At 36.7% G+C, this 15,575-nt stretch overlaps 1 protein-coding gene across 3 annotated transcripts in view; it reads left to right on the plus strand.

Moving 5' to 3' along the window:
• The first annotated feature begins 1,012 nt into the window (after positions 1-1,012).
• The window catches only part of FBXO38 (F-box protein 38), a 128,679-nt gene continuing 114,116 nt past the window's right edge, over positions 1,013-15,575 (plus strand). The window contains exons 1-4 of one of the 3 annotated variants that reach the window (XM_053717087.1): positions 1,013-1,298; positions 1,542-1,707; positions 4,971-5,133; positions 13,689-13,822. In XM_053717087.1, coding sequence (XP_053573062.1) covers positions 5,006-5,133; positions 13,689-13,822 — 262 coding nt within the window. In that variant the 5' untranslated portion in view covers positions 1,013-1,298; positions 1,542-1,707; positions 4,971-5,005. The remainder of the gene's footprint in view (positions 1,299-1,541; positions 1,708-4,970; positions 5,134-13,688; positions 13,823-15,575) is intronic. The other 2 variants (XM_053717085.1, XM_053717086.1) reach the window with 2 other exon arrangements.

The raw sequence follows: 15,575 nt of genomic DNA on the forward strand, positions 1-15,575 counted from the left end.
ACTTGTAATCTAGGTGATTAACTTTTATGGCTGATGTAAGCACTTTACACCAGGTCAAAGGAAGTTTAATGAAGTAGAAAACACCAGATTGCAAGAAACTGGTACTGGATTGTGATGCCTCATTTGTACTTAACTTCGGAAATAATGAAGAAGGGTGACCTGTCGCTATGGAAGGGGGGTAACAATTTAACCTACAGGAAACTAACTGGGTGCACATTGTAACTATTTGAGACAGGATTGCTAGCATGGACTGGTCTTGTACCAAACAGTTGTAAAAGGATTAAGATCTCTCTTTGAAGAAATCTCTCAGACAGTGAGCAGCAGATTTTAAGTGCAATTATTCACACTTTTACTGGAGAGATGGTAGAAAAGGGGAAAATTAGTAACAGAGATTCGTTTTCAGAGATCAGCAGCCCTTTGAGTTGCAGATTACTGTCAGTATGTGAACGCGCTTCACTTTTCTTTCACATTTTCTCCCTACTTTCTCTGTATCCCAGTATATCATACATCCCAACATATGAGGCTAGGAATTAGGGACTTGGGAAGTTGAGGAGGGTCATGAGTGGGTATTGGGTGGGATTATGGGTGTTTGTGAGCAGTCAGTGGGCGTGTCTGTGGGTGGGCTGGGGCACTTTGTGGGTGGGTCTAAGCAAATTTCTGCAAACAGGGACATATGGCTGTTTCAGAGGGGCACAGCTCAGAATCAGGGACTGCCCCCCTCAAATAGAGACAGCTGGGAGGTCTGGTATATCTCTACCCATTATACATCTTGTACCAGAAGCTGCACTGTTCAGGATGTTTTCCTGGGAAATATGTAGTTGGACATAATCCTGTGACAGCACAGACACAGGGCAGCCAACAGGCCACATTGTTTATTTTAGTAACTCCACTCTCTCTGCCATCTCCCTCTTATCTGTATTTATCCTTCCCCTCTTGTCTTTTCTTCTAATCCCTTCTCTTTCCCCCTCCCTCCTTTATTTTCCTCTACCTACTCTGTCATTCATCCACTGTTATGTTTACTCCACCTCTCTATCCCTCTACTCGTTTATATTTTGTTACTTATTTTGCTCATCTCCCTTTCTTTCTATGTCCCTTTCCATTATTTCCATCATCTCTCTCTCGCCCTTTGCTTTCTTTTACCCCTTCTTGTTCCACCTTCGGATCCCTTTCCTTGCCTATATTCCTCCTCTATAGCTTACTTATGATTTTCAACCCAATTCTCTACTATTTTTGAGTCTTAATACACTCCCTCCTAAATAAGTGCATGGTAAGACCCCCCACCACCACCAAGTTGTCAGGTCAGTATTAGTAAATGACTGTATTCAAACCTTTTTTAGTTGCTTATATGTTTAAAATAAAGAAATAGTGCTCATTGTTATTCCATTTTTGTTTTATCTACACAATGTCAAAACAATAATATATTGTTCTAAATTATTTGTAAAACCATTATCTATATCTATATCAATCAAATACCGCATGATAAACGAACAAAAAAAAACTGCCACTAGTAAAGAGAACTTGCGTGTATATTTCTAAAACAGGTATGTGGTTACTTTCACCACAACAAACATGGCTACTAAACTAAGCCGTCGCACATCTGACGTCTGCGGAAGCGACTTTCTCGCAAAGGCGGAAGTGTTAACCCCCAGTAACAACAACAGCTGGAAAATAATGTGAGTGGTGAATTGATTTACGGAGAAATAAAAGGTACGGGGTTATTTCTGCTGGGAGTGAAAACGTCCAGGTTTGCTTGGTAAATAAGGATAAAACAGTTATTGAGAAATGGTGATGGAATAATCCAAATGTGACTGTCCCTGTGCAGCTGATGGCTTCCATTTGTATAAGGATCACAACTGATCCTTATACCGGCCTCTTGTACACTATTTAACTTCTGTACGTAAAACTAGTGTTATACAGCCCTTTTAAACGGGTTTGCAGTTTCCTTTTCTGCTTTTTATATTCTTACTGTATGCTTATATAAATATTGTCCACTTGATTGCCGATCAGGATTGATAGTACATGCATCTTGTGAAAACGTCATTAAAACAATGTCAAACTTTTTTCTTAAATAGTTAAAGTTATTGTTATATTTTTCATTTATAGTGTGTCCTTTGTGTAGATTATTTATAAACACCAATATTCAAGCAAACCATTTAAAATCATATCAGTAATCGTCTGTGTGTGTATTGTTTTGCAATGTTAATTTCTAATCACAGGTGTCAGTAGTTGTAAGACAGTACTGTTATTTAGACACAAGTGATCTTTTGTTTATGTTGAGTAAAGCCTAATAATCATCCAATGGAACTGGGGTGTTTTTTTTTGGGGGGGGGGGGATTTTAAAGGTGCTTTACATTAAAAGTAGAATATGTATTCGGTACTCTAGCCATTAGCACCTTCTACAAATCAGTTTAAACAATTACTGCAATACAAATACATTTAAAAAAAAAATTAAATTTATTTTTTTTACATATTCTTTTTAAAGGGACAATGTACTTCAAGATTTTATTATTTATAAAGCTAGATAATCCCTTTATTGCCCATTCTCCAGTTTTTCATAACCAACACTGTTATATTAATAATTTGTTTTACTTCTGTGATTACCTTGTATCTAAGCCTCCGCAGACTGCCCCCTTATCACAGTTCTTTTGTTAGACTTCCATTTGAGCCAAACAGTGCTGACTCATAAATAATGTCACGGGAGTGAGCACAATGTTATCTATGTGACACACATAAACTAGTACTGTCTAACTGAAAAACTGTCAAAATAAGAGGAGGCGTTTAACGGTTTAGAAATCAGTTTGAGCCTACTTGGGTTTAGCTTTCAAGAAATAATACAAAGAGAACAAAGCAAATTTGATGATAAAAGTAAATTGGAAAGGTGTTTAAATTTGCATGTCCTATCTGAATCATGAAAGTTAAATTTTGACTAGACTGTCCCTTTAATATTCCTGTGAAAGTTGTGCCCATTCATTTTTTACCTGTTTATTTGCAAGTTCTCAGTGAGGTATTCATAAGATATAAATGCCTGTGTGGATTCATCCACGTTATTAAAGGGAGAGTAAGCGGAACATTCAATTTTATGTCTATTTAATTTGCTTAGTTCCCTTGATATCCTTTGTTGAAAATTGTATCAAGGTAGGCTCAGGAGCATTAATGCTCTGCTGAGAGCTAGTTGCTGATGAATGAAGCAAATTTGATAATAGAGGTAAAAAGGAAAGTTGTTTAAATTTGTATTCTCTATCTGTATTATTAAAGAAAAAAAGAAATCTAATTAATGTCCTTTTACTAGTTTCCTACATACAAGTATTTTTGTACTTCAATGTAGAATTCTGAATTTGTATATATTTATACTAATTGTTTAATTCAGTTATTGTAGCCCGTCCTGCATGATTTACTTATAGCTATATAGATCCTAATAAAATATCACTATCTCATTAGCACATATTATATCACATATGAAAATATCATCATTTCAATAAGTTGTTTGCTATCCAGCTGTATCGTTATATTTTATAAAGGGCTAAAGTTGACTGCACCACCTACTTATCCAATATTCATGCTATATTACTTAGTAAAGGAGTTGGTTGCAGAATGTGCTGATGTCCTTAATCACTATGATGACCAATGTTAGTCCCAGTGTACAACTGGTATGAAATTGTTGTGAATTTGCATAGAAGGGGTGCCATAGCCCTTTCCTCCACTTTGCATATTATATAGACCAGCTGACTGACCAACCAAATGTAAATATAAGCCAGTTATACGGACAGGGAAATTAAGAACTCTAAATGTCGTATTGACCAGTAGTTAAAGGTATAGAAAAGTCAAAATTCAAATGTATACCGGAGTATTTCAAATTGAAATAGAAAAATTTTTGCAGTATACTTTAATTCGCAAAAATGCTTCTAGTAAAAGTTATTACTGTTTCTGCGGCATAAAAACACATCCTGTAAGGCCTGTAATATTCAAACACCATGCCTGCTCAGTGAATGTATTTCTTCTGTAAAGACATAGCTTGTGTCATACAAGCCACCGCTGACTTTCTGCGAAGGTGTTGTGTTTGAATACTGGTGCACGGGCCCTCACAGTATATGTGCGTATGCCATAGACAAACAGTAATAACTTTTACTAGAATAATTTTTGCTAATGGAAGTATATTGCAAAAATGATTCAATTTCACATTTAAATGCATCAATGCACATTTTATTTTTGACATTTCCATCCCTTTAACAACCAGCGTTGTACAGGGTACGGCACTGGTTGTTAAGGGGTTAAAGGGCCATACTAGTCGGAAAAATGACATATTCTAATTTGTTAAAGCATGTAATTTTACGACTTTTTTGACCCTACGCTACTGTGTGTTTAACTCGTGCAAAGGGGCAATCTGCACAGTAGAAGTGCCGCTCGGGACCCACTGAGCACTGTAGGTCCTGAGCAGAACCCATTGCTAATCCAATCAGCAGCACTAGTCACGTGCTTGAAATGTTTAACTAGCACTGCTGATTGGATCAGGGTCAAATTAGAGCATGTCATTTTTCGACTATTGTGGCCCTTTAAGGCAAGAAAATAAATGTGTATAATGCATTTAAAGGGATGTGAAACCCAAAAATGTTCTTCTCTGATTCAGACAGATCGTACAATTTTTTAAAAAAAATTCCAGTTTACTTCTTTTATTAAATTTGCTTAGTTTTCTTGATATTCTTTGTTGAAAAGATAAGTAGGTAGGTATCTGGAGCACCACATGGCAGGAAATAGTGCTGCCATGTGGATAACATTCTTGCAAAATTGCTGCCATTTTGAACAATAGATGGCAAGAGAACGAAGAAAAAATAATAATAGAAGTGAATAAGAAAATAGTTTAAAATTGCATGCTCTATCTGAATTATCAAAGAAAAAAAATTGAGTTTCATATACCTTTATTATAGGCAATTTATTTTGCTGCTTTAGTCTTACTGTATTTTTTTCCTTTTTAGATTAGAAGTTTTTGAAAGGAATTCGTATTTTTACCATGGGGCCTCGCAAGAAATCCATTAAGCCAAGCCGAATAAATGTAGAAGAATTAGAAGACTCTAAAATCAACAATACCAAGGATTATATGAATCAACTATCCCATGAAGTACTATGTCACATTTTTAAGTAAGAATATAAATTCATTTCAGTAAAGCTATGTATTTTTGTGTAATCTTAAGAAAAAACAGATTTCACTCCATAGTCATGTGAATAAGCAGGCTTACATCTTGACATTTACACTACAAACTACAATAACACTGATAAAAAAGATTTAAAAAAAATATTGCACGAAAGGGCTCAAAGATATGAGGTCTCAGTTGTTAGAAAAAAAGGCATTGCTTTAACATAGAGGTACATACATATGCATGTCTAAATATGTATGTGTGTGTGTGTATATATATATATGTGTGTGTGTGTATATATATATATATATATATATATATATATATATATATATATATATATATATATATCTCATACATACATACATACATACATACATACATACATACATAGCAAACAGAAGACAGCACTCACTGGACTTAAGAAATGCAAAGTATACTGTTTAATAAGTGACGTTTCAGGGAATGCTCCCCTTCATCAGACCAGAGTTAGTGTGTACACAAATAATTTATACCCACCAGTGACCCTCCCCTCTGTGCAAAAAACTCCAAACCGGTTGCCAGGGCAACCATCCCCCAAATAAAGTGATACATATTATTCAATAGTGACATATACATAAACCAATACATTGTGGCCAAGCTGTGACATACAACGTGTAACAACGTACATTGTATAAAAACATATATACATCACAGGAGCTGAAAACATATAGATACAGAACGACTGACAATCTGCTACGTTAGGCTGAAATGTGCACAAATAGACTGTCCAAGACTGATAGAGGAATGAACTGTCAGTCCATGAATGTGTGTATGTATGCCCAGAGCTAAAATAAAAAATATGCTGTAGGGGTAGGTGAGCTACAAATAAACAGCTACCATAAAGTCAACAAAGATAAACCTAACTACAATAAAGCAGAGCAAATGTAAATAATACCAAGGATCATACCGAGTACCAAGCACAGAATACGCGTGACAACCAGGGATAGCAAAGTGTAGATAGCAGATAGGCAGAGGCTTGTTGCGTGATATCTAATAGGCTGTGGCAGACAAGCCTCAAGGTTACGAAGATATGTCAGACTGATGGAAAAAAATTATGTGTCTAATCTGGGAAACGGAACTAAAGCTACAATATAGACAAACTATATACGCTAATCCACACGGACAAATCTAAAACCGCATATTGCAAAAGTAAGACATAACGAGGGGTTGCACATGCGTATTCACAACTACACCCAGTATCTATGGTCAGACTAGCTAGCGAATGCGGAGTAACTCGGTAAGAGACACCTAATAGGCTGAGGTGGACAAGCCTCAATGTAACACGCTAATTCATGTACTGGGAAAGTAGTGTAATCCGGGCAAATATGTGAATATAGGAATTACGAAGTGTAGATAGCGAATAGGCAGAGGCTGGGTGCGTGACATCTTTTAGGCTGTGGCAGACAAGCCTCAAGGTACGAAGATATGTCAGAGTGAAGGAAAAGACCCATTATGTGTCTAATCTGGGAAACAGAACTAAAGCTACAATATAGAAAAACTATATACGCTAATCCACATGGACAAATCTAACATTGCATATTGCAAAAGTAAGACATAACGAGGGGTTGTGCATGCGTATTCACAACTATACCCAATATCTATGGTCAGACTAGCTAGCGAATGCGGAGTAACTCGGTAAGAGACACCTAATAGGTTGAGATGGACAAGCCTCAATGTAACGCGCTAATTCATGTACTGGGAAAGTAGTGTAATCCGAGCAAATATGTGAATATAGGAATTAGGCGCCCTCCAAGGGTGCCGGGCCAAACTTATGCTACATAAATGGGGGTGAAAAATGTACTGTTACAGGGTAGATAGAGGGTAGAAAGAGAACCGTGTGTGCCTAGCCGTATACGCTACTACATCTCTGGTATCTAAGGTCAGAGAAAATAGGGAGGTGGTATAGGAAATATATGAAATACATGTATATAGAATTGGTTACAGACGAGGAAGGACATCCTTATGACAAACGATCCAGTCAGGAGTTACAGTAAGGTAATTGGAACGACCAATAAAAGGGGCTCCTTTAAATGCCCCAGTTGCACAACTTGTCATTCCATGCTACAGGGGAGTCAGTTTAGACATCCACACATGAATGAAAGATTCCAGATTAAACATTTCCTTACGTGTACTACTAAATATGTTATATACATGCTGAACTGTACCTGTGGCCTTTTTTATATCGGTAAGACCTCCAATGACATTAAAAAACGTATGGCTAATCATAGATGTGCCATCTGGACTGCCATTGACAAAGGCAAGAGCGACCAGCCTGTCGCTAGACATTTTATGGAGAAAGGTCACACTGTCACTGACCTCAGATTCATACTTATAGACCACGTCCCTCCCTTGCCGAGGGGAGGGGATAGGGGCAAACTACTACTGCAGAAGGAGGATGAATGGATTTATAAATTGTGCACTATCTATCCCAGAGGTCTTAATATGCGCATAGATTGGCATTGTTTTTTGTAACTTCGTTGTAACTTTGCTGTAATTTTGTTGCATCTATATACATCTCGCTGTTGTTTCCCTTAGCAATACCATATTTGTACTCTCCAACATGATTATCTGTATATTTTGTATATATACACATTTTTTATATATACACATGTATTTATTTATTACATATATTTCCTATACCGCCTCCCTATTCCCTCTGACCTTAGATACCGGAGATGTAGTAGCGTATACGGCTAGGGACACACAGTTCTCTTTCCGCCCTGTAACAGTACATCTTTCACCCCCATTTATGTAGCATAAGTTTGGCCCGGCACCCTTGGAGGGCGCCTAATTCCTATTTTCACATATTTGCCCGGATTACACTACTTTCCCAGTACATGAATTAGCGTGTTATATTGAGGCTCTTCCACCTCACCCTATCAGGTGTCTCTTACCGAGTTACTCTGCTTTCGCTCGCTAGTCTGACCATAGATATTGGGTATAGTTGTGAATACGCATGCACAACCCTTCGTTATGTCTTACTTTTGCAATACGCGATTTTAGATTTGTCCATGTGGATTAGCGTATATAGTTTTTCTATATTGTAACTTTAGTTCTGTTTCCCAGATTAGACACATAATGGGTCTTTTCCTTCACTCTGACATATCTTCGTACCTTGAGGCTTGTCTGCCACAGCCTAACAGATGTCACGCACCCAGCCTCTGCCTATCAGCTATCTACACTTCGTATCTTATTGAGTTTAGATGCGAGTACACATGCGCTACCCCTGGCTGCCACGCGTATTCTGTGATTGGTATGCTCCTTGGTATTATTTACATTTGCTCTGCTTTATTTTAGTTAGGTTTATCTTTGTTGACTTTATGGTAGCTATTTATTTGTAGCTTGCCTACCACTACAGCATATTTTTGATCGCGCTACTTATGATTTTAGCTCTGGGCATACATACACACATACATGGTCTGACAGTTCATTCCTCTGTCAGTCTCTCTTCTTCTCTCTTCTCTCTCGTCATGGTCTGGGCCTGCATGAGTGCTGCCGGCACTGGGGAGCTACAGTTCATTGAAGGAACCATGAATGCCAACATGTACTGGAACATACTGAAGCAGAGCATGATCCCCCTCCCTTCGAAGACTGTTCCGCAGCGTAGTATTCCAACATAACGACTCCAAACACACCTCCAAGACGACCACTCACTGCCTTGCTAGAGAAGCTGAGGGTAAAGGTGATGGATTGGCCAAGCATGTCTCCAGACATAAATCCTATTGAGCATCTGTGGGGCATCCTCAAACGGAAGGTGGGGGAGCGCAAGGTCTCTAACATCCACCAGCTCCATGATGTCGTCATGGAGGAGTGGAAGAGGAGACTAGTGGCAGCCTGTGAAGCTCTGGTGAACTCCATGCCCAAGAGGGTTTTGGCAGTGCTGGAAAATAATGGTGGCCACACAAAATATTGACACTTTGAGCCCAATTTCGACATTTCCACTTTGGGGTGTACTCACTTTTGTTGCCAACGGTTTAGACATTAATGGCTGTGTGTTGAGTTACTTTGATTGGACAGCAAATTTACACTGTTATACAGGCTGTACACTCACTACTTTACATTGTAGCAAAGTGTCATGTCTTCAGTGTTGTCATATGAAAAGATATAAAATATTTACAAAAATGTGAAGGGTGTACTCACTTTTGTGAGATACTGCAGGGCTTGACAAACCCTGGAGCCTGGGAGCCACTGGCTCCTAGAATTTTACCCCTGGCTCCTAAGTTTTTGGGTTATTTTCCATATATCTATATATAAATCCATCTGGCTGGCTCCTAAAAATATGCCTGGCTTCTAAATATTCTTACTGGCTACTATTTTTTAAACAGATTTGTCAAGCACTGAGATACTGTATATGTGTATATATGCACCTAAAGACATATATACGTACAAATTAACATGTATAACATATTTATGCAATATTCATATTTAATATAGTGTTATACTGTGTATTTACTATACATATTTGACAATCCAATGTTCTGCACATATCCGTGTGTGTGTATATATGTATATATATGTGTATATATATATATATATATATATATATATATATATGTGTATATATATATATATATATATATATATATGTGTGTGAATGTATGTATATGTACAGGGAGTGCAGAATTATTAGGCAAGTTGTATTTTTGAGGATTAATTTTATTATTGAACAACAACCATGTTCTCAATGAACCCAAAAAACTCATTAATATCAAAGCTGAATAGTTTTGGAAGTAGTTTTTAGTTTGTTTTTAGTTATAGCTATTTTAGGGGGATATCTGTGTGTGCAGGTGACTATTACTGTGCATAATTATTAGGCAACTTAACAAAAAACAAATATATACCCATTTAAATTATTTATTTTTACCAGTGAAACCAATATAATATCTCAACATTCACAAATATACATTTCTGACATTCAAAAACAAAACAAAAACAAATCAGTGACCAATATAGCCACCTTTCTTTGCAAGGACACTCAGAAGCCTGCCACCCATGGATTCTGTCAGTGTTTTGATCTGTTCACCATCAACATTGCATGCAGCAGCAACCACAGCCTCCCAGACACTGTTCAGAGAGGTGTACTGTTTTCCCTCCTTGTAAATATCACATTTGATGATGGACCACAGGTTCTCAATGGGGTTCAGATCAGGTGAACAAGGAGGCCATGTCATTAGATCTTCTTCTTTTATACCCTTTCTTGCCAGCCACGCTGTGGAGTACTTGGACGCGTGTGATGGAGCATTGTCCTGCATGAAAATCATGTTTTTCTTGAAGGATGCAGACTTCTTCCTGTACCACTGCTTGAAGAAGGTGTCTTCCAGAAACTGGCAGTAGGACTGGGAGTTGAGCTTGACTCCATCCTCAACCCGAAAAAGGCCCCACAAGCTCATCTTTGATGATACCAGCCCAAACCAGTACTCCACCTCCACCTTGCTGGCGTCTGAGTCGGACTGGAGCTCTCTGCCCTTTACCAATCAAGCCACGGGCCCATCCATCTGGCCTATCAAGACTCTCACTCTCATTTCATCAGTCCATAAAACCTTAGAAAAATCAGTCTTGAGATATTTCTTGGCCCAGTCTTGACGTTTCAGCTTGTGTGTCTTGTTCAGTGGTGGTCGTCTTTCAGCCTTTCTTATCTTGGCCATGTCTCTGAGTATTGCACACCTTGTGCTTTTGGGCACTCCAGTGATGTTGCAGCTCTGAAATATGGCCAAACTGGTGGCAAGTGGCATCTTGGCAGCTGCACGCTTGACTTTTCTCAGTTCATGGGCAGTTATTTTGCGCCTTGGTTTTTCCACACGCTTCTTGCGACCCTGTTGACTATTTTGAATGAAACTATTTTGTTCGATGATCACGCTTCAGAAGCTTTGCAATTTTAAGAGTGCTGCATCCCTCTGCAAGATATCTCACTATTTTTTACTTTTCTGAGCCTGTCAAGTCCTTCTTTTGACCCATTTTGCCAAAGGAAAGGAAGTTGCCTAATAATTATGTACACCTGATATAGAGTGTTGATGTCATTAGACCACACCCCTTCTCATTACAGAGATGCACATCACCTAATATGCTTAATTGGTAGTAGGCTTTCGAGCCTATACAGCTTGGAGTAAGACAACATGCATAAAGAGGATGATGTGGTCAAAATACTCATTTGCCTAATAATTCTGCACTCCATGTATGTATGTGTGTATGTGTGTGTGTGTGTGTGTGTATGTATATGTATATATATATATATATATATATATATATATATATATATATATATATATATATATATATATATATATATATATATATATATATATATAATTTTAGCAAAATACATGTAGAAATATGTATTTAAGTAACAGGTAGCCCTCAGTTTACGCCGGGATTAGGTTCCAGATGGAATGGTTGTAAATTGAAACCCAGTTTATAATGTAAGTCAATGGGAAGTGAGGGAGTTACGTTCCAGGCCCCCTGAAAATTGTCATAAGTAACACCTAATACATTATTTTTAAAGCTTTGGAATGAAGACTTTAAATGCTAAACAGCATTATAAACCTAATAAAATAATCACACAACACAGAAATTACTTGCATTTTTCTGCAAACAGTTCTTTCTATGCATTCCAATCTGGACTGATTTATAGACAGGAAGATCTTGTTCCTTTGAAATCTGCTCGATAGCTCAGGTCTGGTTAAACTGACTAATTTCAGCTTGCTTGGCTTTGCTGCAACACAAGTGGACAGCTCCACCTACTGGCTATTTTAATAAATGCACTGCTTCTCAATGCTCTTCAATAGCAGTCACATGACTGGAAAAAAAGGTTGTTATTCTGTAAATTGAACCTTTGTAAAACGAGGGCCACCTGTATAAATACTATGTGAAGAACATTGGAATGTGAGATACTCATATTTTCAGGTCGAGTTAGCGCACTTGAGAACATGCGATCGTGTTTGGGCAAGTAGAGTGTTATTTAATTTATTTTGTGCTCTATTGGAAGGATATATTAACGCATTCGCAATATTCTAAATTCGGCTTTTTGCGCATATCGGGTTATCGCGCCAGTGAATTTTTTTTTTCTTTTAATACGAGCTGTACCTGACACAAGCAAAAAGCTTACTTTTAGCTGAGTTAGCGCGCAAGCTTAAAATACCGCTCCACTTGTAATCTGGCCCTTTGTGTTTTACCTCTGTAAAAGGGTTAAGTACATAACCACAAATTAACTTTACCATTTTAATCTCATGTAAAGAACCTATGTATTCACATTTTATTGATTCTTATTTTCAGTGTTCTCTAGGAAGTGTTGGTAATACTTGATTTTGGAGCATTATAAAACTTAAAAAACAAAACAATAAAAAACATTAGTACTGTGAGATACCTAGTTATCTCCAATTTAATGGAAAAGAAGCAAATTTGATAATAGAAGTAAATTGGAAACTTGTAAATTGTATTCTTTATCTGAATAATTAAAGACAGATTTTATGTCCCTTTAAAGTGAAGGTAAAGTCAAACGCCTTATTATAAATATGATGGCAAATAAATGTAACTTTCATTCATCATTTTTTTTATAAAACATAAATTACCTGTGATATCTAATCTTTTTCTCATCTAATCGGCTTTCCGAAAAACAACCCGTAATTTTTTTTTTTTTTCTAAATTACTATCACGTGCTTGAGAGATCCAATTGATTTTCTGGCCGTTAGGCGGCCGTCAAATTTCGTCATAAACATTGCGGTTTACATGCGCATGCGTGACAATTTCTCCTCAATTTGCAAGCGAGCGCGTCCTTGTTTTGCGCATGCGCGATTGCAAAATTCTCTTTGTTGTCAGATATAGTATTGAATGAATCGTGCAACTCATTCAATACTATGTTGCCAAGTTTTTTCGCATGCGCAGTAGAGCCAAACAGACCGGATCAACTCCTGCGCAAAGATCACTGTTAATCCGTGCTCGATGTGCACGAGTATGCGAAACAGAGTGTCATAAACCAGGAAATGGAGCGTGGGAGGAGATTATTCAAGGAACGGTAGGAAAAATAAAGTTATAAATAGAACAACATAGATAATTTTTTATTAAAAAATAACCTAGCGACTGCATTTGGGGTATTAACAGGAACATAAAAACGATTGCTGGTTAAAAAAACTTTACCTTCGCTTTAAGTTTAATTTTTACTTTACTGTCCCTTTAAGATAAAAAATAAAATAATCTAGGTTGGAATACTTTAGACATACACACACATTTTAGAAACTCTATAAACATTATAAAAAAATGTAATTCCAGAGTAAGCAATTACTAAAAAAAAAAAAAAAATTGGTTTAAAGCTTCAGAGCATTTAATTTTGTTAGAACAGCATTAGAAACTGGGAAAACAAATGACTTTTCACTTCTTCACATAAATACGTTACAAGAAAATTAATTTGTTTTGGAAGAAGAAAATATTTTGTTTGGTGTCTGTTCATTATGGTGTGTACTTTATATAGTTTTAATCACTACTATACACAGTATAATATTTGGCTTTCTTGTATGCAATATTTAGATACCTTCCACTGCAGGATATCATGTGCATGGAATGCCTCTCTCGTAAGTTGAAGGAGGCTGTGACCCTTTACCTACGTGTTGTGAAGGTGGTTGATCTTTGTGCCGGACGTTGGTGGGAGTATATGCCCTCAGGTGAGTACACTTCTCTGTTCAAAAAAATCAGCCCAACTGAGCATCTTTGTGCAACAAAGTGGAGAAAAGCCATTTTAGAATACTGTTTCTCTTTTGGGTCCCAGAATATTTGTTTGTGATTTTGAAAAATCATAGAAGTATTTTTTTGAAATATTAATACAATTCGTTACATGTTGATAGAATTTAGTACAGATATTTAAAAGGCCCATAAACCAATCATAATAATTATCAAAACAATAGTTAAAGGAACAGCAAACACTTTGACATAATTATGCTAAGTAAAACAACTTTGCTATATACTTTGATCATTTATTTTGCTCCTTTTTCCTATAATTAAAGTCTAAAAGTTGTGTATTTTGCAGTCCTGAAAACTGAAATAGTACATGGCAGGCGTCGGCAGCCTAATCTTTTCACATATCTGTCCCACATTTACAGTCTGCTATCTTATCATTTATGCTAAGGCCAAACTTTGGAGATTTTGTCATCACAGTGATTGGATCTTTCAAATAAGGAAAGTGGTGGGTGGGGTTTGTTCATTGAAAAACAAGTGCAGCAAACAATGTTAATCTGTTCTAATAATGTTCAGACTTTCCTGATATCTTAATCTATTGGAAGACTGCAGAAACATGTTTTAATTACAAGGTATTTACTGTCTCTTCAATTGAAAAGCAAAGTATTGTGCACTCATTTATTTTGCATGCTTTTCCTTTTAATTTTAATCTGAAAAATAAGAGTGTTTAAATCCCTAGATTTAGAATTTTACATGGCAGACTTTACTAGCTTAACCTTGCTACATATCTGTCCCAAACTAGCCTTAGCATCGGGAAGTCGCATAAGGAACTACAAAAAAACAAACAAACGGCTAACCTTGTTTTTCCAGTAACAATTCCATATTGGCTCCTCTTATAAGAGAAGTGGTGATTGAACTTGGCTATTGAAAAACAATTGCAACAAACACATTTTTAAAGGGACATTTAACCCATCTGGTGTAAAATTGTGCTCTATTCCACACTCCCAAGATAGGCCAAAAAGCAAAACCTCTCATTTTAGATTTTCAAAAAAATTGTGTAAACCAGCTATTTCATTTACAAGTTACACAATTTGCTTTTTAAGCAAATTATAGATAGACTGTGTTTTTCTTTTATGAGGAATTCTTTCTTCACCAGTTTATAACAATTCTTTAAGGGGCATGCTTTCTTTGAATCCGCACTCTTTAATACAAAAAATGATTTTTTGGCTTTACTTCTACTCTTCCAAATCTTTGACTTAGTTATACTTTTTTTATCATACTTAAAAATTTGAGAGAGGTCTGTGTATCACTTTTTTTAATTCAACATCTATAAGGCAAACAAAATCTCATCTGATTAGCATTTATTTTACCCCTGAAAACTTCAACATTTTCTATCACTGGATCATGCATTTTAATATTGCATCTGGTGCTATTTATATTTGGTGTAACATAAAAAAATTAACTGCTTATGTGAACATGATCTAATATTCCATAGACCCTGATTCCTTGTAAAACATTTTTTCTAAGATATGGAGAGTCCACAACGTCATTCAATTACTAGTGGGAATATCACTCCTGGGCAGCAGGAGGAGGCAAAGCCCAGTCATTCTCTTTGCCTCTGTCAATGGAGGAGGTGAAGTTTGGTGTCTGAAGAAATGAATTCACTTTTCGGGTACTTTACCCTGCAAGCAAGTATTTCGGTTTAGCTGAGTCCACATCAATCTCTTCAGTAGAGTAGTGGTA

Source organism: Bombina bombina, chromosome 6, assembly GCF_027579735.1.
Source record: "Bombina bombina isolate aBomBom1 chromosome 6, aBomBom1.pri, whole genome shotgun sequence".
Classification (NCBI taxonomy): domain Eukaryota; kingdom Metazoa; phylum Chordata; class Amphibia; order Anura; family Bombinatoridae; genus Bombina; species Bombina bombina.